This window comes from Ascaphus truei, chromosome 21 (assembly GCF_040206685.1).
Source record: "Ascaphus truei isolate aAscTru1 chromosome 21, aAscTru1.hap1, whole genome shotgun sequence".
NCBI lineage: Eukaryota > Metazoa > Chordata > Amphibia > Anura > Ascaphidae > Ascaphus > Ascaphus truei.
The window spans coordinates 21,647,046-21,671,457 of NC_134503.1; the positions used below are offsets into that span (position 1 = coordinate 21,647,046).

Genomic DNA, 24,412 nt, shown 5'->3' on the forward strand with positions numbered 1-24,412 from the left:
ACTACCCCACTCAATCCCCCTCCTCACACTCTTTCCCTCCCCCATCACACAAGCCTCCCACAAAATACATACCAAAAAACCCCACCCCCCCTAAATACATATAACCCAACCCCCAAATAAAAATACACCCCCACCACATATAAAAAATAACCCCACCCCCAATACATAATAAAAATACACCCACCGCCCGCCCTCCACACCTCAATACATATTAAACATACACCCCCACCCCATATTAAAAATACACCCCCAACACATATCAAATATACCCCCACCCCCCAATATATACCAATATTTGTAAACTATACAGACTTACCTTCTGGATGGTCAGGCCAGGGCCGGTGTCTGCGGGAGGCAGGGCCGGCGCTGCAAGTTGGGCCCGACCTCTGGCCAGGGCCAGCTGCTGGTCCTCTCGCGGCCGGGCCCCGGCTCTCCCTCAGCTGCAGCCTCTTCCTCACTCTGTCCCATGCCGAACTTCCGACGTCAGCACACACCGGGCCTCCCTCTCATGCCGGCACCCACCGGAAGCTGAGGCCAAGCTTACTTCCAGCGCGCTGACGTCAGAGAGGCCCGTTGCGTTCCAGCGTTGGAAGCTCGGTGTGGGACAGAGTGAGGAAGAGGCTACAGCTGAGGGAGAGCCGGGCCTGGCTGCCAGCGCCGGCCAGGCCCCCTGCAGACACCGGGCCCGGGACATCTGTCCCAGCTGTCCCCCCCCTGTCTGCGGCCCTGTTTACAAATAAGTAAAGCTAATCCTTTTCAGAGTGATTATCTCTGAGATATGTTCTATGTGAGGCTATCCCTTTATGCAACGTTCTTAACACACTAGTTGCACGGTCTTATCTTTGGAAATTTGGGATCGGTTGGAGAAGGTTTCCCAGAGAATACTCCCCTGCAGAGTTTGAGTGCAGAGACCATCAGCAGTATCAGTATTGTGGAAAGATATACAGATCTATACAAAACTATGTGTACACATTCTTACTTTGCTATATTCACAGAACCGCTCAGATCCATGGGGGCCAGTGGCATTGGGTAAGATGCCGTTTTCCGGAGCACACTGCCTCAATCACTCAACATGCAGGTCTGCTGGGTGGTTTGGTGTCATGAAGGAAAATGGAATGCTTGAAACACAAGCAAAAGGTTACCTGTTACACACAAGTCCCATTCAACACCAGTTTATAAAATCCTCAGGGCTGAAGATTACTTCATGCACCATGTCGCCCAAAACAAACATGGCTACCCCAGAAAAGGAGTATGCCCCGCTGCCCATATTGTATTTACATATATGGCATTATAGCCAGTCTCATGGAGTGGACACAGTGCTGTAACATGTGAGGTTTCTTCTCATGTCTTCTTCATAACACACTTGCTATATGCCTTCAGAGTCTGTTTTCTGTTCGTTCTGCATCACACAATGGTCAAGTTTCACAAATGTGGGCCAGTACAATGTACGTAACACTGTCGCCAGGCTTCCCTAACCTCCGACACGGGTTATCACACTGTGATCCTGCATTCACTGTCATTAACTTGAATCAGCTCGCGCAGGATCTCGGTTTGATAACCCGTACTGGAGGTGAGTGAAGCCTGGCGGCGGTGCGATAACCCATATCAGAGGGGAGTGAAGCCTGGTGGCGGTGTGATAACCCGTATCGGAGGTGAGTGAAGCCTAGCATCAGTCTGATAACCCGTATCAGAGTTGAGTGAAGCCTGGCGGTGTGATAACCGTATTGGAGGGGAGTGAAACCTGGTGGCGGTGTGATAACCAGTATCGGAGGTCAGTGAAGCCTGGCGGCGGTGTGATAACCCTATCGGAGGTTAGTGAAGCCTGGCGGCGGTGTGATAACCCGTATCGGAGGTTAGTGAAGCCTGATGGCGGTGTGATATCCCGTATCGGAGGTTAGTGAAGCCTGGTGGCGGTGTGATATTCCGTATCGGAGGTTAGTGAAGCCTGATGGCGGTGTGATATCCCGTATCGGAGGTTAGTGAAGCCTGGCGGCGGTGTGATAGCCCGTAATGGAGGTTAGTGAAGCCTGGCGGCGGTGTGATATCCCGTATCGGAGGTTAGTGAAGCCTGGTGGCGGTGTGATACCCGTATCGGAGGCGAGTGAAGCCTGGTGGTGGTATGATATCCCGAATCACTAGAGATGGGCAATTTTTGGGGCGAATTGAATCCGCAGGGGATAGGCCGGTTCCTTTGGTACATGAATTTCAGCGGAACCAATGACAAGAAGGGGTGATTCGCGTTTTGCGGATCTTGTATTATTACCAATACACTCCGGGGATTCAGCAAAATGTGGACGGATCTGTAGAACCTAATCCGCCGATTCAGCGATCTGTAGACGGATTGTTAAGAATCCACCAAGGGATTGCCGAATCCGCGGATTGGATTCTACAGATCCGTCCATGGGCTGCATCCAATGGCGGATTTTGAATAATCCGCATGGATTGAAACCGCCACAACCCATCCGCGGATTTTACACCGGGAACACGGATTTTCCGGGCTACATCAGCGAAACGGATGCAAGCGAATTCGCCCATCTCTACGTGTCCGACAAAATCGTCTCCCCCAGTCACTTATTGTACAAAACAAACCTATACAGACAAACACGTATCTAACACGTACATTGTATCAAAGAACTCTTAAATATTCAGCATTATATTTTCTTCTTGTAATTTCTCAGTAACTATTCAATACGTTTGTTACTTCTCACGGATAAAAAGAAGATCAAACACGATGCATAAGAAAGGAACCCCTGACTGAATAGGCCAGTGACGGACACATGACACAGTTTTTAGCTTACCTTTTGTCCCCATCGGGGTCGGACAGTCCTCTGGGACCGGCGGAAGAACGCGCGTGTAGTAACTCACGTTACAATAGGCTTCCCAACTGATGTAGCCATACGCAGAATTGTACGTCGGGGGACTGGGTATTAAATTGGATCGCACTAAAATAAACAAAACACTTTCACTTCAATATACTTTCCAAGGGAACCAATATTCAGATTTATAATCAACAAAACATGAGAGGTGCGTTAAATTGGTGTAAAGCTTTAAACAAGTGCGTCAGGTCACAAAGGAATAGATTTCTTCGTCCTCTGGTAATAGTAGTTCTTCTAAAAAACAAAATTCCATATAACTGTCTGTTACCAAAAATATAAGTAACATCTGAGCGTGCAGAATACACAATAACCAGCCTTACCTGTAAGTACAAGTTTTACAATGCTGTCTCGTATAAAAGTGGCGTTGATTATATCCCAAAACCACTTAAATCGGGTCAAAATGTAGTGAGAGAATCCGGGACTCGGGTGCAGGAATTCACGAATTTTGGTCCACAATTCCGCTGTAAAGACAAAGACCCCCAATTAAATAAAGTAAGAATGAACGAGAATTAAGGGGCAACAGGAAGAGTGGGGGACGTTATGGATGGGGGGGGGGAGGGGGAGGAGGACAACAGTGGAAAGGAGAAAGGAGAAGTGCAGAATGAGTGAGGAAAAGGGAAACTAGTTCATGCAGAAATGTGAAAAAGACATGTGAGAACTTCAGTAGGGGCAGAAAAACCCGCAGGATACCAGAGAAACTGGGACCAAGGCCACGAGAAGGCATATACTCAGCTACGGCTGTGTGCTCACTCACGCAGCGCTGTGTATACTCAGCTACAGCTGTGTGCTCACTCTCACAGCGCTGTGTATTCTCAGATATAGCTGTGCTCTCATTCACACAGGGTGGTGTATACTCCGCTATAGCTGTGCTCTCACATAGGGCTGTGTATACTCTGCTACAGCTGTGCTATCACTCACACAGGGCGGTGTATACTCCGCTATAGCTGTGCTCTCACATAGGGCTGTGTATACTTGGCTATAGCTGTGCTCTCACGTAGGGCTGTGTATACTCGGCTATAGCTGTGCTCTCACTCACACAGGAAGGTGTATACTCAGCTATAGCTGTGCTCTCACACTCACGCAGGGCGGTGTATACTCAGCTATAGCTGTGCTCTCACGCAGGCTTTGTATACTCAGGCTGTATGTAGCTGTGCTCTCATGCTTATGCATGGCTGTGTCTTACGCTCCCATATGGCTGTGTATACTCCAGCTACAGCCTCGGGCTACACTGAGTTATAGCTGTTCTCTCATTGTAAAGCTAAAGGAAACCAGGAGGTTCCTTGGGTTTTTATTACAGGGAACAATAGAAGAATGTGACATTTATTATCACAAAGTGACAAGAGTGCAGTAACAGGTCTTACCGATGGTGCAGTTGGTCCCCGAATAACCAGTGCGGGTGCAGTCACATTCATACGTGTCCATCTCAAAGCGCACGCACACGCCTCTGTGCTGACACGGGAAGGAGCAGCATGGGTTAACTACAATCACATGGAGAAGAGTCATACAACTTGTAATTGATCTAAGATACACACGATGAAGGATTCAGCAGAGAGGGGGAGATTGGAAGGTTAATCACGGTGCAGCCCAAAATCCAGCATGAATACGTGTTCTGTCCTATCAAATACCACGCTATCACCATAACACGGCATCGTCATACTGTATCATGCCTGCTATCACCATAACACGGCATCGTCATACTGTATCATGCCTGCTATCACGATAACACGGCATCGTCATACTGTATCATGCCTGCTATCACCATAACACGGCATCGTCATACTGTATCATGCCTGCTATCACGATAACACGGCATCGTCATACTGTATCATGCCTGCTATCACCATAACACGGCATCGTCATACTGTATCATGCCTGCTATCACCATAACACGGCATCGTCATACTGTATCATGCCTGCAATCACCATAACACGGCATCGTCATACTGTATCATGCCTGCTATCACCATAACACGGCATCGTCATACTGTATCATGCCTGCTATCACCATAACACGGCATCGTCATACTGTATCATGCCTGCTATTACCATAACACGGCATCGTCATACTGTAGCATGCCTGCTATCACCATAACACGCCATCGTCATACTGTATCATGCCTGCTACCACCATAACACGCCATCGTCATACTGTATCATGCCTGCAATCACCATAACACGGCATCGTCATACTGTATCATGCCTGCTATCACCATAACACGGCATCGTCATACTGTATCATGCCTGCAATCAGCATAACACGGCATCGTCATACTGTATCATGCCTACTATCACATAACACGGCATCGTCATACTGTATCATGCCTGCTATCACCATAACACGCCATCGTCATACTGTATCATGCCTGCTACCACCATAACACGGCATCGTCATACTGTAGCATGCCTGCTATCACCATAACACGGCATCGTCATACTGTATCATGCCTGCTATCACTATAACACGGCATCGTCATACTGTATCATGCCTGCAATCAGCATAACACGGCATCGTCATACTGTATCATGCCTACTATCACATAACACGGCATCGTCATACTGTATCATGCCTGCTATCACCATAACACGGCATCGTCATACTGTATCATGCCTGCTATCACCATAACACGCCATCGTCATACTGTATCATGCCTGCTATCACCATAACACGGCATCGTCATACTGTATCATGCCTGCTATCACCATAACACGGCATCGTCATACTGTATCATGCCTGCTATCACTATAACACGGCATCGTCATACTGTATCATGCCTGCTATCACTATAACACGGCATCGTCATACTGTATCATGCCTGCTATCACCATAACACGGCATCGTCATACTGTATCATGCCTGCTATCACCATAACACGGCATCGTCATACTGTATCATGCCTGCTATCACTATAACACGGCATCGTCATACTGTATCATGCCTGCTATCACCATAACACGCCATCGTCATACTGTATCATGCCTGCTATCACTATAACACGCCATCGTCATACTGTATCATGCCTGCTATCACCATAACACGCCATCGTCATACTGTATCATGCCTGCTATCACCATAACACGCCATCGTCATACTGTATCATGCCTGCTATCACCATAACACGGCATCGTCATACTGTATCATGCCTACTATCACCATAACACGGCATCATCATACTGTATCATGCCTGCTATCACCATAACACGGCATCGTCATACTGTATCATGCCTACTATCACCATAACACGGCATCGTCATACTGTAGCATGCCTGCTATCACTATAACACGGCATCGTCATACTGTATCATGCCTGCTATCACCATAACACGGCATCGTCATACTGTATCATGCCTGCAATCACCATAACACGGCATCGTCATACTGTATCATGCCTGCTATCACCATAACACGGCATCGTCATACTGTATCATGCCTGCTATCACCATAACACGGCATCGTCATACTGTATCATGCCTGCTATCACTATAACACGGCATCGTCATACTGTATCATGCCTGCTATCACCATAACACGGCATCGTCATACTGTATCATGCCTGCAATCACCATAACACGCCATCGTCATACTGTATCATGCCTGCTATCACTATAACACGGCATCGTCATACTGTATCATGCCTGCTATCACCATAACACGCCATCGTCATACTGTATCATGCCTGCTATCACTATAACACGCCATCGTCATACTGTATCATGCCTGCTATCACCATAACACGCCATCGTCATACTGTATCATGCCTGCTATCACCATAACACGCCATCGTCATACTGTATCATGCCTGCTATCACCATAACACGGCATCGTCATACTGTATCATGCCTACTATCACCATAACACGGCATCATCATACTGTATCATGCCTGCTATCACCATAACACGGCATCGTCATACTGTATCATGCCTACTATCACCATAACACGGCATCGTCATACTGTAGCATGCCTGCTATCACTATAACACGGCATCGTCATACTGTATCATGCCTGCTATCACCATAACACGGCATCGTCATACTGTATCATGCCTGCAATCACCATAACACGGCATCGTCATACTGTATCATGCCTGCTATCACCATAACACGGCATCGTCATACTGTATCATGCCTGCTATCACCATAACACGGCATCGTCATACTGTATCATGCCTGCTATCACTATAACACGGCATCGTCATACTGTATCATGCCTGCTATCACCATAACACGGCATCGTCATACTGTATCATGCCTGCAATCACCATAACACGCCATCGTCATACTGTATCATGCCTGCTATCACCATAACACGGCATCGTCATACTGTATCATGCCTGCTATCACCATAACACGGCATCGTCATACTGTATCATGCCTGCTATCACTATAACACGGCATCGTCATACTGTATCATGCCTGCTATCACCATAACACGGCATCGTCATACTGTATCATGCCTGCAATCACCATAACACGCCATCGTCATACTGTATCATGCCTGCTATCACCATAACACGGCATCGTCATACTGTATCATGCCTGCTATCACCATAACACGGCATCGTCATACTGTATCATGCCTGCTATCACCATAACACGCCATCGTCATACTGTATCATGCCTGCTATCACCATAACACGGCATCGTCATACTGTATCATGCCTACTATCACCATAACACGGCATCATCATACTGTATCATGCCTGCTATCACCATAACACGGCATCGTCATACTGTATCATGCCTACTATCACCATAACACGGCATCGTCATACTGTAGCATGCCTGCTATCACTATAACACGGCATCGTCATACTGTATCATGCCTGCTATCACCATAACACGGCATCGTCATACTGTATCATGCCTGCAATCACCATAACACGGCATCGTCATACTGTATCATGCCTGCTATCACCATAACACGGCATCGTCATACTGTATCATGCCTGCTATCACCATAACACGGCATCGTCATACTGTATCATGCCTGCTATCACTATAACACGGCATCGTCATACTGTATCATGCCTGCTATCACCATAACACGGCATCGTCATACTGTATCATGCCTGCAATCACCATAACACGCCATCGTCATACTGTATCATGCCTGCTATCACCATAACACGGCATCGTCATACTGTATCATGCCTGCTATCACCATAACACGGCATCGTCATACTGTATCATGCCTGCTATCACCATAACACGGCATCGTCATACTGTATCATGCCTGCTATCACCATAACACGCCATCGTCATACTGTATCATGCCTGCTATCACCATAACACGGCATCGTCATACTGTATCATGCCTGCTATCACCATAACACGGCATCGTCATTCTGTATCATGCCTGCTATCACCATAACACGGCATCGTCATACTGTATCATGCCTGCTATCACCATAACACGCCATCGTCATACTGTATCATGCCTGCTATCACCATAACACGGCATCGTCATACTGTATCATGCCTGCTATCACCATAACACGCCATCGTCATACTGTATCATGCCTGCAATCACCATAACACGGCATTGTCATACTGTATCATGCCTGCTATCACCATAACACGGCATCGTCATTCTGTATCATGCCTGCTATCACCATAACACGCCATCGTCATACTGTATCATGCCTGCTATCACCATAACACGGCATCGTCATACTGTATCATGCCTGCTATCACCATAACACGCCATCGTCATACTGTATCATGCCTGCAATTACCATAACACGGCATCGTCATACTGTATCATGCCTGCTATCACCATAACACGGCATCGTCATTCTGTATCATGCCTGCTATCACCATAACACGCCATCGTCATACTGTATCATGCCTGCTATCACCATAACACGGCATCGTCATACTGTATCATGCCTGCAATCACCATAACACGGCATCGTCATACTGTATCATGCCTGCTATCACTATAACACGGCATCGTCATACTGTATCATGCCTGCTATCACCATAACACGGCATCGTCATACTGTATCATGCCTGCTATCACCATAACACGGCATCGTCATACTGTATCATGCCTGCTATCACCATAACACGGCATCGTCATACTGTATCATGCCTGCTATCACCATAACACGGCATCGTCATACTGTATCATGCCTGCTATCACTATAACACGGCATCGTCATACTGTATCATGCCTGCTATCACCATAACACGGCATCGTCATACTGTATCATGCCTGCTATCACCATAACACGGCATCGTCATACTGTATCATGCCTGCAATCACCATAACACGCCATCGTCATACTGTATCATGCCTACTATCACCATAACACGGCATCGTCATACTGTATCATGCCAGCAATCACCATAACATCGGCATCGTCATACTGTATCATGCCTGCAATCACCATAACATGGCATCGTCATACTGTATCATGCCTGCTATCACCATAACACGGCATCGTCATACTGTATCATGCCTGCTATCACCATAACACGGCATCGTCATACTGTATTCATGCCTGCTATCACCATAACATGGCATCGTCATACTGTATCATGCCTGCTATCACCATAACACGGCATCGTCATACTGTAGCATGCTGCTATCACCATAACACGGCATCGTCATACTGTATCATGCCTGCTATCACTATAACACGGCATCGTCATACTGTATCATGCCTGCTATCACCATAACACGCCATCGTCATACTGTATCATGCCTGCTATCACCATAACACGGCATCGTCATACTGTATCATGCCTGCTATCACCATAACACGGCATCGTCAGACTGTATCATGCCTGCTATCACCATAACACGGCATCGTCATACTGTATCATGCCTGCTATCACCATAACACGGCATCGTCATACTGTATCATGCCTGCTATCACCATAACACGGCATCGTCATACTGTATCATGCCTGCTATCACCATAACACGGCATCGTCATACTGTATCATGCCTGCTATCACCATAACACGGCATCGTCATACTGTATCATGCCTACTATCCCCATAACACGGCATCGTCATACTGTAGCATGCCTGCTATCACCATAACACGGCATCGTCATACTGTATCATGCCTACTATCACCATAACACGGCATCGTCATACTGTATCATGCCTACTATCACCATAACACGGCATCGTCATACTGTATCATGCCTACTATCACCATAACACGGCATCGTCATACTGTATCATGCCTGCTATCACCATAACACGGCATCGTCATACTGTATCATGCCTGCTATCACCATAACACGGCATCGTCATACTGTATCATGCCTGCTATCACCATAACACGGCATCGTCATACTGTATCATGCCTGCTATCACCATAACACGGCATCGTCATACTGTATCATGCCTGCTATCACCATAACACGCCATCGTCATACTGTATCATGCCTGCTATCACCATAACACGGCATCGTCATACTGTATCATGCCTGCTATCACCATAACACGGAATCGTCATACTGTATCATGCCTGCTATCACCATAACACGGAATCATCATACTGTATCATGCCTGCTATCACTATAACACGGCATCGTCATTCTGTATCATGCCTGCTATCACCATAACACGGCATCGTCATACTGTATCATGCCTGCTATCACCATAACACGGCATCGTTATACTGTATCATGCCTGCTATCACCATAACACGGCATCGTCATACTGTATCATGCCTGCTATCACCATAACACGGCATCGTCATACTGTATCATGCCTGCTATCACTATAACACGGCATCGTCATACTGTATCATGCCTACTATCACCGTAACACGGCATCGTCCATACTGTATCATGCCTGCTATCACCGTAACCACGGCATCGTCATACTGTATCATGCCTGCTATCACCGTAACACGGCATCGTCATACTGTATCATGCCTGCTATCACCATAACACGGCATCGTCATACTGTATCATGCCTGCTATCACCATAACACGGCATCGTCATACTGTATCATGCCTGCTATCACCATAACACGGCATCGTCATACTGTATCATGCCTGCTATCACCATAACACGGCATCGTCATATCATGCCTACTATCATCCTAACACGGCATCGTCATACTGTATCATGCCTGCTATCACTATAACACGGCATCGTCATACTGTATCATGCCTGCTATCACCATAACACGCCATCGTCATACTGTATCATGCCTGCTATCACTATAACACGGCATCGTCATACTGTATCATGCCTGCTATCACCATAACACGGCATCGTCATACTGTATCATGCCTGCTAATCACCATAACATGGCATCGTCATACTGTATCATGCCTGCTATCACCATAACACGGCATCGTCATACTGTATCATGCCTGCTATCACCATAACACGGCATCGTCATACTGTATCATGCCTGCTATCACCATAACACGGCATCGTCATACTGTATCATGCCTGCTATCACCATAACACGGCATCGTCATATCATGCCTGCTATCACCATAACACGGCATCGTCATACTGTATCATGCCTGCTATCACCATAACACGGCATCGTCATACTGTAGCATGCCTGCTATCACCATAACACGGCCATCGTCATACTGTATCATGCCTGCTATCACCATAACACGGCATCGTCATACTGTAGCATGCCTGCTATCACCATAACACGGCATCGTCATACTGTAGCATGCCTGCTATCACCATAACACGGCATCGTCATACTGTATCATGCCTGCTATCACTATAACACGGCATCGTCATACTGTATCAATGCCTGCAATCACCATAACACGGCATCGTCATACTGTATCATGCCTGCTATCACCATAACACGGCATCGTCATACTGTATCATGCCTGCAATCACCATAACACGGCATCGTCATACTGTATCATGCCTGCTATCACCATAACACGGCATCGTCATACTGTATCATGCCTGCAATCAGCCATAACACGGCATCGTCATACTGTATCATGCCTGCAATCACCATAACACGGCATCGTCATACTGTATCATGCCTGCTATCACCATAACACGCATCGTCATACTGTATCATGCCTCCTAACACCATAACACGGCATCGTCATACTGTAGCATGCCTGCTATCACCATAACACGGCATCGTCATACTGTATCATGCCTGCTATCACCATAACACGGCATCGTCATACTGTATCATGCCTGCTATCACCATAACACGGCATCGTCATACTGTATCATGCCTACTATCACCATAACACGGCATCGTCATACTGTATCAATGCCTGCTATCACCATAACACGGCATCGTCATACTATATCATGCCTGCTATCACCATAACACGGCATCGTCATACTGTATCATGCCTGCAATCACCATAACACGGCATCGTCATACTGTAGCATGCTGCTATCACCATAACACGGCATTGTCATACTGTATCATGCCTGCTATCACCATAACACGGCATCGTCATACTGTATCATGCCTGCTATCACTATAACACGGCATCGTCATACTGTAGCATGCCTGCTATCACCATAACACGGCATCGTCATACTGTATCATGCCTACTATCACCATAACACGGCATCGTCATACTGTATATCGTCATACTGTATCATGCCTGCTATCACCATAACACGGCATCGTCATACTATATCATGCCTGCTATCACCATAACACGGCATCGTCATACTGTATCATGCCTGCAATCACCATAACACGGCATCGTCATACTGTATCATGCCTGCTATCACCATAACACGGCATCGTCATACTGTATCATGCCTGCAATCAGCATAACACGGCATCGTCATACTGTATCATGCCTGCAATCACCATAACACGGCATCGTCATACTGTATCATGCCTGCTATCACCATAACACGGCATCGTCATACTGTATCATGCCTCCTAACACCATAACACGGCATCGTCATACTGTAGCATGCCTGCTATCACCATAACACGGCATCGTCATACTGTATCATGCCTGCTATCACCATAACACGGCATCGTCATACTGTATCATGCCTGCTATCACCATAACACGGCATCGTCATACTGTATCATGCCTACTATCACCATAACACGGCATCGTCATACTGTATCATGCCTGCTATCACCATAACACGGCATCGTCATACTATATCATGCCTGCTATCACCATAACACGGCATCGTCATACTGTATCATGCCTGCAATCACCATAACACGGCATCGTCATACTGTAGCATGCCTGCTATCACCATAACACGGCATTGTCATACTGTATCATGCCTGCTATCACCATAACACGGCATCGTCATACTGTATCATGCCTGCTATCACTATAACACGGCATCGTCATACTGTAGCATGCCTGCTATCACCATAACACGGCATCGTCATACTGTATCATGCCTACTATCACCATAACACGGCATCGTCATACTGTATCATGCCTGCTATCACCATAACACGGCATCGTCATACTATATCATGCCTGCTATCACCATAACACGGCATCGTCATACTGTATCATGCCTGCTATCACCATAACACGGCATCGTCATACTGTATCATGCCTGCTATCACCATAACACGGCATCGTCATATCATGCCTGCTATCACCATAACACGGCATCGTCATACTGTATCATGCCTGCTATCACTATAACACGGCATCGTCATACTGTATCATGCCTGCAATCAGCATAACACGGCATCGTCATACTGTATCATGCCTGCTATCACCATAACACGGCATCGTCATACTGTAGCATGCCTGCAATCACCATAACACGGCATCGTCATACTGTATCATGCCTGCTATCACCATAACACGGCATCGTCATACTGTATCATGCCTCCTATCACCATAACACGGCATCGTCATACTGTATCATGCCTGCTATCACCATAACACGGCATCGTCATACTGTATCATGCCTGCTATCACCATAACACGGCATCGTCATACTGTATCATGCCTGCTATCACCATAACACGGCATCGTCATTCTGTATCATGCCTGCTATCACCATAACACGGCATCGTCATACTGTATCATGCCTGCAATCACCATAACACGGAATCGTCATACTGTATCATGCCTGCTATCACCATAACACGGAATCGTCATACTGTATCATGCCTGCTATCACTATAACACGGCATCGTCATACTGTATCATGCCTGCTATCACCATAACACGGAATCGTCATACTGTATCATGCCTGCTATCACCATAACACGCCATCGTCATACTGTATCATGCCTGCTATCACATAACACGGCATCGTCATACTGTATCATGCCTGCTATCACCATAACACGGCATCGTCATACTGTATCATGCCTGCTATCACCATAACACGGCATTGTCATACTGTATCATGCCTGCTATCACTATAACACGGCATCGTCATACTGTATCATGCCTGCTATCACCATAACACGGCATCGTCATTCTGTATCATGCCTGCTATCACCATAACACGGCATCGTCATACTGTATCATGCCTGCAATCACCATAACACGGCATCGTCATACTGTATCATGCCTGCTATCACTATAACACGGCATCGTCATACTGTATCATGCCTGCTATCACCATAACACGGCATCGTCATACTGTATCATGCCTGCTATCACCATAACACGGCATCGTCATACTGTATCATGCCTGCTATCACCATAACACGGCATCGTCATACTGTATCATGCCTGCTATCACTATAACACGGCATTGTCATACTGTATCATGCCTGCTATCACCATAACACGGCATCGTCATACTGTATCATGCCTGCTATCACTATAACACGGCATTGTCATACTGTATCATGCCTGCTATCACCATAACACGGCATCGTCATACTGTATCATGCCTGCTATCACTATAACACGGCATCGTCATACTGTATCATGCCTGCTATCACCATAACACGGCATCGTCATACTGTATCATGCCTGCTATCACCATAACACGGCATCGTCATACTGTATCATGCCTCCTATCACCATAACACGGCATCGTCATACTGTATCATGCCTGCTATCACCATAACACGGCATCGTCATACTGTATCATGCCTGCTATCACTATAACACGGCATCGTCATACTGTATCATGCCTGCTATCACCATAACACGGCATCGTCATACTGTATCATGCCTGCAATCACCATAACACGGCATCGTCATACTGTATCATGCCTGCTATCACTATAACACGGCATCGTCATACTGTATCATGCCTGCAATCACCATAACACGCCATCGTCATACTGTATCATGCCTGCTATCACCATAACACGGCATCGTCATACTGTATCATGCCTGCTATCACTATAACACGGCATCGTCATACTGTAGCATGCCTGCTATCACCATAACACGGCATCGTCATACTGTATCATGCCTGCTATCACCATAACACGGCATCGTCATACTGTATCATGCCTCCTATCACCATAACACGGCATCGTCATACTGTATCATGCCTGCTATCAGCATAACACGGCATCGTCATACTGTATCATGCCTGCTATCAGCATAACACGGCATCGTCATACTGTATCATGCCTGCTATCACTAACACGGCATCGTCATACTGTATCATGCCTGCTACCACCATAACACGGCATCGTCATACTGTATCATGCCTCCTATCACCATAACACGGCATCGTCATACTGTATCATGCCTGCTATCACCATAACACGGCATCGTCATACTGTATCATGCCTGCTATCACCATAACACGGCATCGTCATACTGTATCATGCCTGCTATCACCATAACACGGCATCGTCATACTGTATCATGCCTCCTATCACCATAACAGGGCATCGTCATACTGTATCATGCCTGCTACCACCATAACACGGCATCGTCATACTGTATCATGCCTCCTATCACCATAACACGGCATCGTCATACTGTATCATGCCTGCTATCACCATAACACGGCATCGTCATACTGTATCATGCCTGCTATCACTATAACACGGCATCGTCATACTGTATCATGCCTGCTACCACCATAACACGGCATCGTCATACTGTATCATGCCTACTATCACCATAACACGGCATCGTCATACTGTATCATGCCTGCTATCACCATAACACGGCATTGTCATACTGTATCATGCCTGCTATCACCATAACACGGCATCGTCATACTGTATCATGCCTGCTATCACTATAACACGGCATCGTCATACTGTATCATGCCTGCTATCACCATAACACGGCATCGTCATACTGTATCATGCCTGCTATCACCATAACACGGCATCGTCATACTGTATCATGCCTGCTATCACTATAACACGGCATCGTCATACTGTATCATGCCTGCTATCACTATAACACGGCATCGTCATACTGTATCATGCCTGCTACCACCATAACACGGCATCGTCATACTGTATCATGCCTACTATCACCATAACACGGCATCGTCATACTGTATCATGCCTGCTATCACCATAACACGGCATCGTCATACTGTATCATGCCTGCTATCACCATAACACGGCATCGTCATACTGTATCATGCCTGCTATCACTATAACACGGCATCGTCATACTGTATCATGCCTGCTATCACCATAACACGGCATCGTCATACTGTATCATGCCTGCTATCACCATAACACGGCATTGTCATACTGTATCATGCCTGCTATCACCATAACACGGCATCGTCATACTGTATCATGCCACATAGAGAGGGCAGGTTATGGCTCACTGTATTTCCAAACTTATTCCAGATATATATCTATCTATACACAGTATCTGCAAACACAGGGCACTCACTTCAAGTATAATCAACATGACAATATTCTCACATCCACCACCGGGGGGAGTCACAGCTGCATATGTTCCACATTTTGATATAGTTTATTTGCACGAATGCGGTTTCAGGTTTCTTTGACGATCACGTCTACTTTGTTGTTTCACATTGATATGTTTTTGCCTACATTTATGTGTGTGTGTGTGTGTGTGTATATATGTAGAGGTATCAGTACCGTGTTAGCTCGCACAAATAAAAGCATTTTGTTAGCCACAGAACGGTATCATCTATTTATTTTTTGATTTTATATATATAGATAGATAGATAGATAGATAGAGATAGGGAGAGAGAGACACAGTGGCTTGCAGAAGTATTCACCCCCTACCAATAATGTTACAAGTTCTTGAATTACAAATAATGTAAGCACAGTTTCTCAAAATAACTATTTTTATTCAAAGCTACAGAGCTGTAGGGGTTAAACTGAGCCCTGTTATATGAGGGGAGGTTACACTGAGTCCTGTTATATGAGGAGGTTACACTGAGCCCTGTTATATGAGGAGGGGGTTACACTGAGCCCTGTTATATGATGAGGTTACACTGAGCCCTGTTATATGAGGAGGGGGTTACACTGAGCCCTGTTATATGGAGGAGGGGGTTACACTGAGCCCTGTTATATGAGGGGTGGTTACACTGAGCCCTGTTATATGAGGAGGAGGTTACACTGAGCCCTGTTATATGAGGGGTGGTTACACTGAGCCCTGTTATATGAGGAGGAGGTTACACTGAGCCCTGTTATATGAGGAGGGGGTTACACTGAGCCCTGTTATATGAGGGGAGGTTACACTGAGCGCTGTTATATGAGGAGGTTACACTGAGTCCTGTTATATGAGGAGGTTACACTGAGCCCTGTTATATGAGGAGGTTACACTGAGCCCTGTTATATGAGGAGGTTACACTGAGCCCTGTTATATGAGGAGGTTACACTGAGCCCTGTTATATGAGGAGGTTACACTGAGCCCTGTTATATGAGGAGGTTACACTGAGCCCTGTTATATAGAGTTGCCAGGTGTCCGGTTTTCACCCAGACAGGCCGGTAATTCCGATGCCTGTCCTTTATAAAATTGGAGGTAACACCGGACACCTATGTGTCCGGTATTACCATTATAATAACTTGCTGCGGAGGGCTGGCAGCGCGAGGGCGGCCGGAAGGCAGCCTGTGCTGAGGCTGGAGTGGACGGTGGCCTGGAGGACTCGTGTCCTGACTGGAGGAGAGGACAGCGGAGGCGGAGCCCACATCCGAGCAGCCCAGAGACAGGTCCTGTGATGTCTGCGTCCTGCAGGAAATAAGGTAAGGTATAGTATGGGGAGAGGGGGGGGGAGATATGGGGAGCCAGGGTGAGATGAAAGAGGGGAGTGAGTTGATGGGGGGTGGGATATGATGATGGGGAGCCAGGGTGAGATGATGGGGGGGGGGGATATGATGATGGGGAGCCAGGGTGAGATGAGGGGTGGATATGATGATGATGGGGGGGGAGATGTTGATGGGGGCCAGCCTGGGGAGATGAGATCATGATAATGGGGGGGGAGGGGCAGGGTGAGATGATGATGATGGGGGGAAGGAGATGTTGATGGGGGCCAGCCTGGGGAGATGAGATCATGATGATGGGGGGCAGGGTGAGGTGAGATGATGATGATGATGGGGGTATATTTTAAATGTATTGAGGTGGTGGGGGTATATTTTATATGTATTGGGGAGGTGGGGGAATATTTTATATGTATTGGGGAGGTGGGGGTATTTTGTATATGTATTGGGGAGGTGGGGGTATTTTTTATATGTATTGGGGAGGTGGGGGTATTTTGTATATGTATTGGGGAGGTGGGGGTATTTTTTATATGTATTGGGGAGGTGGGGATATTTTTTATATGTATGTGGGGGTATTTTTTATATTTATTTGGGGGGCGTGGGGGTATTTTTTATATTTATTTGGGGGGCGTGGGTGTCCAGCATTGTGTCCAGTATTTTTGGACAAGCCACCTGGCAACCCTAGTTATATGAGGAGGAGGTTACACTGAGCCTGTTATATGAGGAGGGGGATACACTGAGCATGTTATATGAGGAGGAGGTTACACTGAGCCCTGTTATATGAGGAGGGGGTTACACTGAGCCTGTTATATGAGGAGGGGGTTACACTGAGTCCTGTTATATGAGGAGGAGGTTACACTGAGCCCTGTTATATGAGGAGGAGGTTACACTGAGCCCTGTTATATGAGGAGGGGGTTACACTGAGTCCTGTTATATGAGGAGGAGCACTGAGCCCTGTTATATGAGGAGGAGGTTACACTGAGCCCTGTTATATGAGGAGGGGGTTACACTGAGCCTGTTATATGAGGAGGGGGTTACACTGAGCCTGTTATATGAGGAGGAGGTTACACCGAGCCTGTTATATGAGGAGGGGGTTACACTGAGCCCTGCTATATGAGGGGGAGGTTACACTGATTGCTGTTATATGAAGATGATTAAACTGAGCCCTGTTATATGGAGGAGGTTAAATGTCAGCCAAGAAAAATGTACAAAATGAAATGTACCGTTGCATAAGTATTCAGCCCCTGAAGTCAGTGCTTGGTAGAAGTACTTTTGCAGCAATTACTGCTATGAGTCTCTTTGGACCGGTTTCCAGCTTTGCACAGTCGGATGGTGATATTTTTGCCCATTCTTCACGGGAAATTATCCAGTTCTGGTAAGTTTGTTGGGGATCGTCGATGGACGGCAATCTCCAAGTCTCGCCTTAAATATTCATTGGATTCAAGTCAGGACTGTGACTGGGCCGCTCAAGAACATTCATTCTCCTCTTGTTCCGACTCCCCAGTGTGGCTTTGTGTTTCGGGTCATTGTCCTGCTGCAATGGGACTTTCCTCCCCAGTGTCAGAGTCTGGGCTGAACCCACACAGGTTTTCCTCCAGGATTCTCCTGTACTCTGCACCATCCATTCTCCCCTCTATCCTGACGAGCTCCCCAGCCCCTGCTGAAGAGCAGCGTCCCCATAACATGATGTTACCACCACCATGCCAGACAGCTGGGATGGTGGTGACTGGCGATGTGCAGTGTGGGGCTTGTGCCAGACGCAACACTTGGAATTTAGACCAAAAAGTTCAATTTGTCTCATCTGATCACAAAACCTTTTTCCCCATGTCTGCAGCATCATTTATATGCTTTTTTGCAAACTCCATGTGATTTAAAATGAGTCTGTAGGGGCCGGCTTATTGTTGATGTGAGAACACAGACTTCCATCTCAGACACAGAACTGATCAGATCCCTAAAGGTCATTGTGTGCTTCAGAGAGACATCCCAAACCAGTTCCCTGCTCGCCGGGCTGCTGTTTGGGAGGGCGACCTTATCTGGGTGGTATGATGAATCTTCCGCTTCTTAATGATGGACGTCAATGTGCTGAGAGCGATAATCAGCGCCATTGATATTTTCTTGTACCCTTCTCCTACTCTGTGCCTCTGCTACGTTCCCCCTGACTTGTTTCAAACGCTCCTTGATTTTCATGGTTGCTATGTTGGATCACTATGCGAGTTGCAGCCTGCAAGTCTTTATATACTCGAGGGAAATGATTTACAAGTTAAACCACTGATTACACACAGGCTGAAACCATTTCACTAATTTTGGGACCTTTCAAACAATTCATTGAGCTGATTTAGGGCTGCAATAGCAAAAAGGTTGAATACTTATGGAACGGAGATTAATCTGTTTTTCTCTGTAAATCTTACTTCTCTATATTCTAGAGACAGAGATTCACCCGGCGCTCCTGTTTGTGTCTGTGTATTGAACAATGTATAAATACTGTGTCAACGCTATGTATAGTGAAATAAAAAGCATCAAATAAGATGGATAAATAAAAAGAATAAAATAAAACCTTAAATACAGACAATGGTGAATTGCAGCTCAACCCTCACTGGACCTTCCCTGGTGGTCCTCCGTTATTGTAGTGGTAGAAGAATCAGGGAGCGCAGTAAACCGGTAAAAACACAAGAAAAGCACAGAAAAGAATAGTGCAACTCTGTCTATGCAATTTCAATCACGAGTGCCATTTTCAATGTGTGTATAATCACACAGGGGCAGATATAGAATCAGACCCAGATGTGGCTGGTTTCAGATCCAGTGGATGGTCAGAGAAAACAAACACCAATACAAATAAACCACTTGGACAAGGATGAAGGTGGTGGTGAAAGTATATTGGAATACACAATAGTGCACAATAATCACAGAAATAGTAGGAAATGGCAACTTACAAGGAAGCCCCATGCAAGGGCGTTGTACGAAAGTCTTGGAGCAGTGTCCGGTAGTTTAGTGTGGTGAACCAGTGGGTAGTCAGCTCCTGCAGAGAAGTCGATGCGCTGGCGGCTCCTCCGCGATGTCAGACTGTGGATCTTACTTCCGGGTTCTTCTCCTCCTACAATTGGCATCCTCACGTGATGGCGCCAAACCTCAGGTACTATGGGTCCAAGTCATACAGGGATCGGGACTCAACGCGTAGCAGCTTCATCAGGGGTCCGTGATGACCTGATTGTTACTGGTTCCCTTATGTGATGTAGCCTGGCCAATCGGAGAGCAGCAAGATCGTGCAAGCTCCAATAAGCTTGAGTGCCACAGCCAATAGGACGGTCGTATGCACAAGGCCAGCCAATAGGAAGCTGGGGGCTGGCCCGTAGACCGCAGAGAAACAGAGTAGTCTCTTGCAGTGTAAACAAGATTATATACTAGTATATGCCACATTATTAGTAACAAAAAATAGGTAAACAATTTATTCAAATGTTTAAACAACTATATAAAATACACATAACAAAAAATGAGTGGTGTGTGCTTCTAAACACATTCAATCTGGCCACACAAACTAGTGAAGCTCAGAATTAACACTCAAAATACTAAAATCGTAGTATAGTGATTGAGTCCTATGGAGACAAATGATAATTAATATTAACAAAATATCCTCACGGAAGAAAACGGAGCACAGCAATGCAGCAATGAGGGGGCTAGATACCGGTATAAAAGTCCTTTATTCCATGGTAGACATCATGGCATGGGATAGGTTAAAAATCTCGAACGCGTTTCGGGCCGTCGCCCTTTGTCAACGAGAATTATTTGCAGAGAGTGGTGTTTACCTGCCTTCCTCATTTAGAGGGTCTATATCAATTGGACGCCTAGAGATTCCCTACAGCTGAGCACAGTGCACTAGGAACGCTGTTTCCTAGTATCCACAGATAATTAATATTAGTAGTCAGTAGACAGAGGAGAAGAAAGATCAAGAAAAGGAGAAGGAAGGAAGACACTGGAGCACATCCAGTAGATAAATTCATAGCCCTATAAAAGAACATAGAAGTTACAATGAGAGAACAGCCAACCATCATTTTTTAGAGCAAATCTCCCATCACAGCAGATGAAAAGAGAGGAGGGAGGAAAAAGGTCAAAGAAGCAAAACCATTAACCAGCATTTTTAATTTAAGTACTGTTATCTTAACCCCTGCACAAAACTCTGTTTTAGCCAAAGGTTTTAATTTTGCCCTAACCACGGGACCAAGTAGCTTTGAGCTGTTTATAGATGCAAACAAATACCTTAGAAAACTTGCTTTAAAAAGTTTGTATTTATTAAAAGACAAACCCGACAGAGAAACAACCTCAAATACTCTACAACAAGACAGTATAGGTCCGGTGAATGGAATACAGACACAATTTGGCAGTTTTTATTTACAGTTGCGGTACTGCAATGGGGACCAGGTTCGCACCCAGTTATGCCAACATCTTTATGGGTATCTGGGAATCAGACGTTATATGGTCCCAGAACCCATTCGGTGCGAACCTGGTCCTCTGGAAAAGGTATATAGATGATGTCTTTTTTATTTAGAAGGGGGATCAGACCAATTTGAACCTTTTTTTAAGAATATTTAAACAAATTCTTTAAATCTCACATTTACAAGTAAATGGAGTGAGAAAGAGGTAGAATTTTTAGATTTAGTCATTTACATTGAAAATCAAGAGATAAATACTAAAACATTTTTTTAAACGGTAGACGCTAATAATTATATCTTAAAGTCAAGCTACCATCAACCAGGTTAGATAAGAAATATACCGTTTGATCATCTAAACGCAAAAAACGAAATTGCAGCAAAGATGCGGATTAGCAAAGTCAGGCAGCAACCATCAGGAAAAAGTTTATAGATAGAAACTATGATGCTTCAACAGTAGAACTGGCTATGAGAAAAACTGATGAAATGAAGCGTGAGTCTCTTCTTAAACCAAAAGAAAGATTAGGCAATAAACCAGATTTCCAAACAGCCTTCATCACAAGGTACAACCGAAAGGCCATTGAAATAAAAACTAATTAATAAATATTGGTACAGTTTGAAAGAAGATCCAGTACTAGGGAAGGTTCTGGAGAACAGACCTAAAGTGAGTTTCAAAAAAGCACCTAACCTCAAAAATAAATTAGTGCCCAGAGCTTTCAAGGTAAAAACAACAAAAGAAGGATGGTTGACCAAACCAATAGGTTTTTATAAATGCGTAACATGCAAGGCCTGTTCTTTCGCTTCAATTGAGAAAATAGATTTTAAATCTAACGCAACAGGAGAAGTATCAAAATGAAGCAGTTCGCTAATTGAAGAATTAACTTTGTAGTCTACGTTTTGGAGTGCCACTGTGGCCTCCAATACTTGTGTAAGACAATAAGACCACTTAGGGTACGCATTTTAGAGCACATTGGGAATATTAAGAAAAAGATGCTCACACATAGCGTACCCAGACATTTTTTTGAAGGCATAATGCCAAACCCGCCGGTTTAAAATACGGAGTAATTGAATGTATTGATAAACACTGGGGGGGGTGATATAGATAAGAGGCTTATCCAAAAGGAAAAGCTATTGGATTTTTAAATGAAAAACTCTCAAAGCCCTTGGTCTGAATATAGACATCGATATTACTGCATTTTTTTAATGGTATTAGCTCAATTCTTTTACCCGGTTTTATGTATATCTTTTATTATTATATATATATATATATTTATTTTTTTTAACACATGTATGATCATTTATTTTTACTGATCCCCCTTTTTAACTGCCTTTAATGCTGATCCCCATTTTTAATTAGTTCTTTTATATTTCATTTTACCCTGTTGTACTCAGTAATCTTCTTCTTTGGATCAACCTTTATCCTACTATCCTTGTTTAAAGAAGTTGGATGTTCTCTCAGTCACATTATTATTATTATTATTATTAGATACACTCCTAATATTGACTACTAATATTAATCATCATTTGTGTCTCCATAGGACTCAATCACTATACTAGGATTTTAGTATTTGGAGTGTTAATTCGGAGCTTCACTAGTATGTGTGGCCAGATTGAATGTGCTTAGAAGCACACCACTCATTTTTTGTTATGTGTGTTTTATATACAGCTCAACCCCCTTATAACGCTGTGCTTGGGGTCCAAAGAATCACATCGCGCTATAAGCGGATCGCGTAATAATGTACAATTGTATGCATTGTACAATAAAGTATAAAGATACCAATAATCGTGTTGTAAAGTCTTCATAAATGCAAAAATTGGGAGCCATGCTTACATCGCGTTATAAGCGGATTCGCGTTGTAACGGGGTTGAGCTGTAGTTGTTTTAACATTTAATAAATTGTTTGCCTAATTTTGTTACTAATAATGTGGTATATACTAGTATATAAATCATGTTTACACTGCAAGAGACTGCTCTGTTTCTCTGCGCTGTCTATGGGTC

The 24,412-nt window shown here is 45.2% G+C and overlaps 1 protein-coding gene across 1 annotated transcript in view; it reads right to left on the minus strand.

Moving 5' to 3' along the window:
* PTGS1 (prostaglandin-endoperoxide synthase 1) overlaps positions 1 to 24,412 on the minus strand; it is a 72,235-nt gene that overhangs the window by 26,771 nt on the left and 21,052 nt on the right. Inside the window, exons 3-5 of the mRNA XM_075579327.1 lie at positions 4,238 to 4,354; positions 3,197 to 3,337; positions 2,799 to 2,942 (exon numbers count right to left, since the gene is read on the minus strand). Of these exons, the coding sequence (XP_075435442.1) occupies positions 2,799 to 2,942; positions 3,197 to 3,337; positions 4,238 to 4,354 (402 nt within the window). The remainder of the gene's footprint in view (positions 1 to 2,798; positions 2,943 to 3,196; positions 3,338 to 4,237; positions 4,355 to 24,412) is intronic.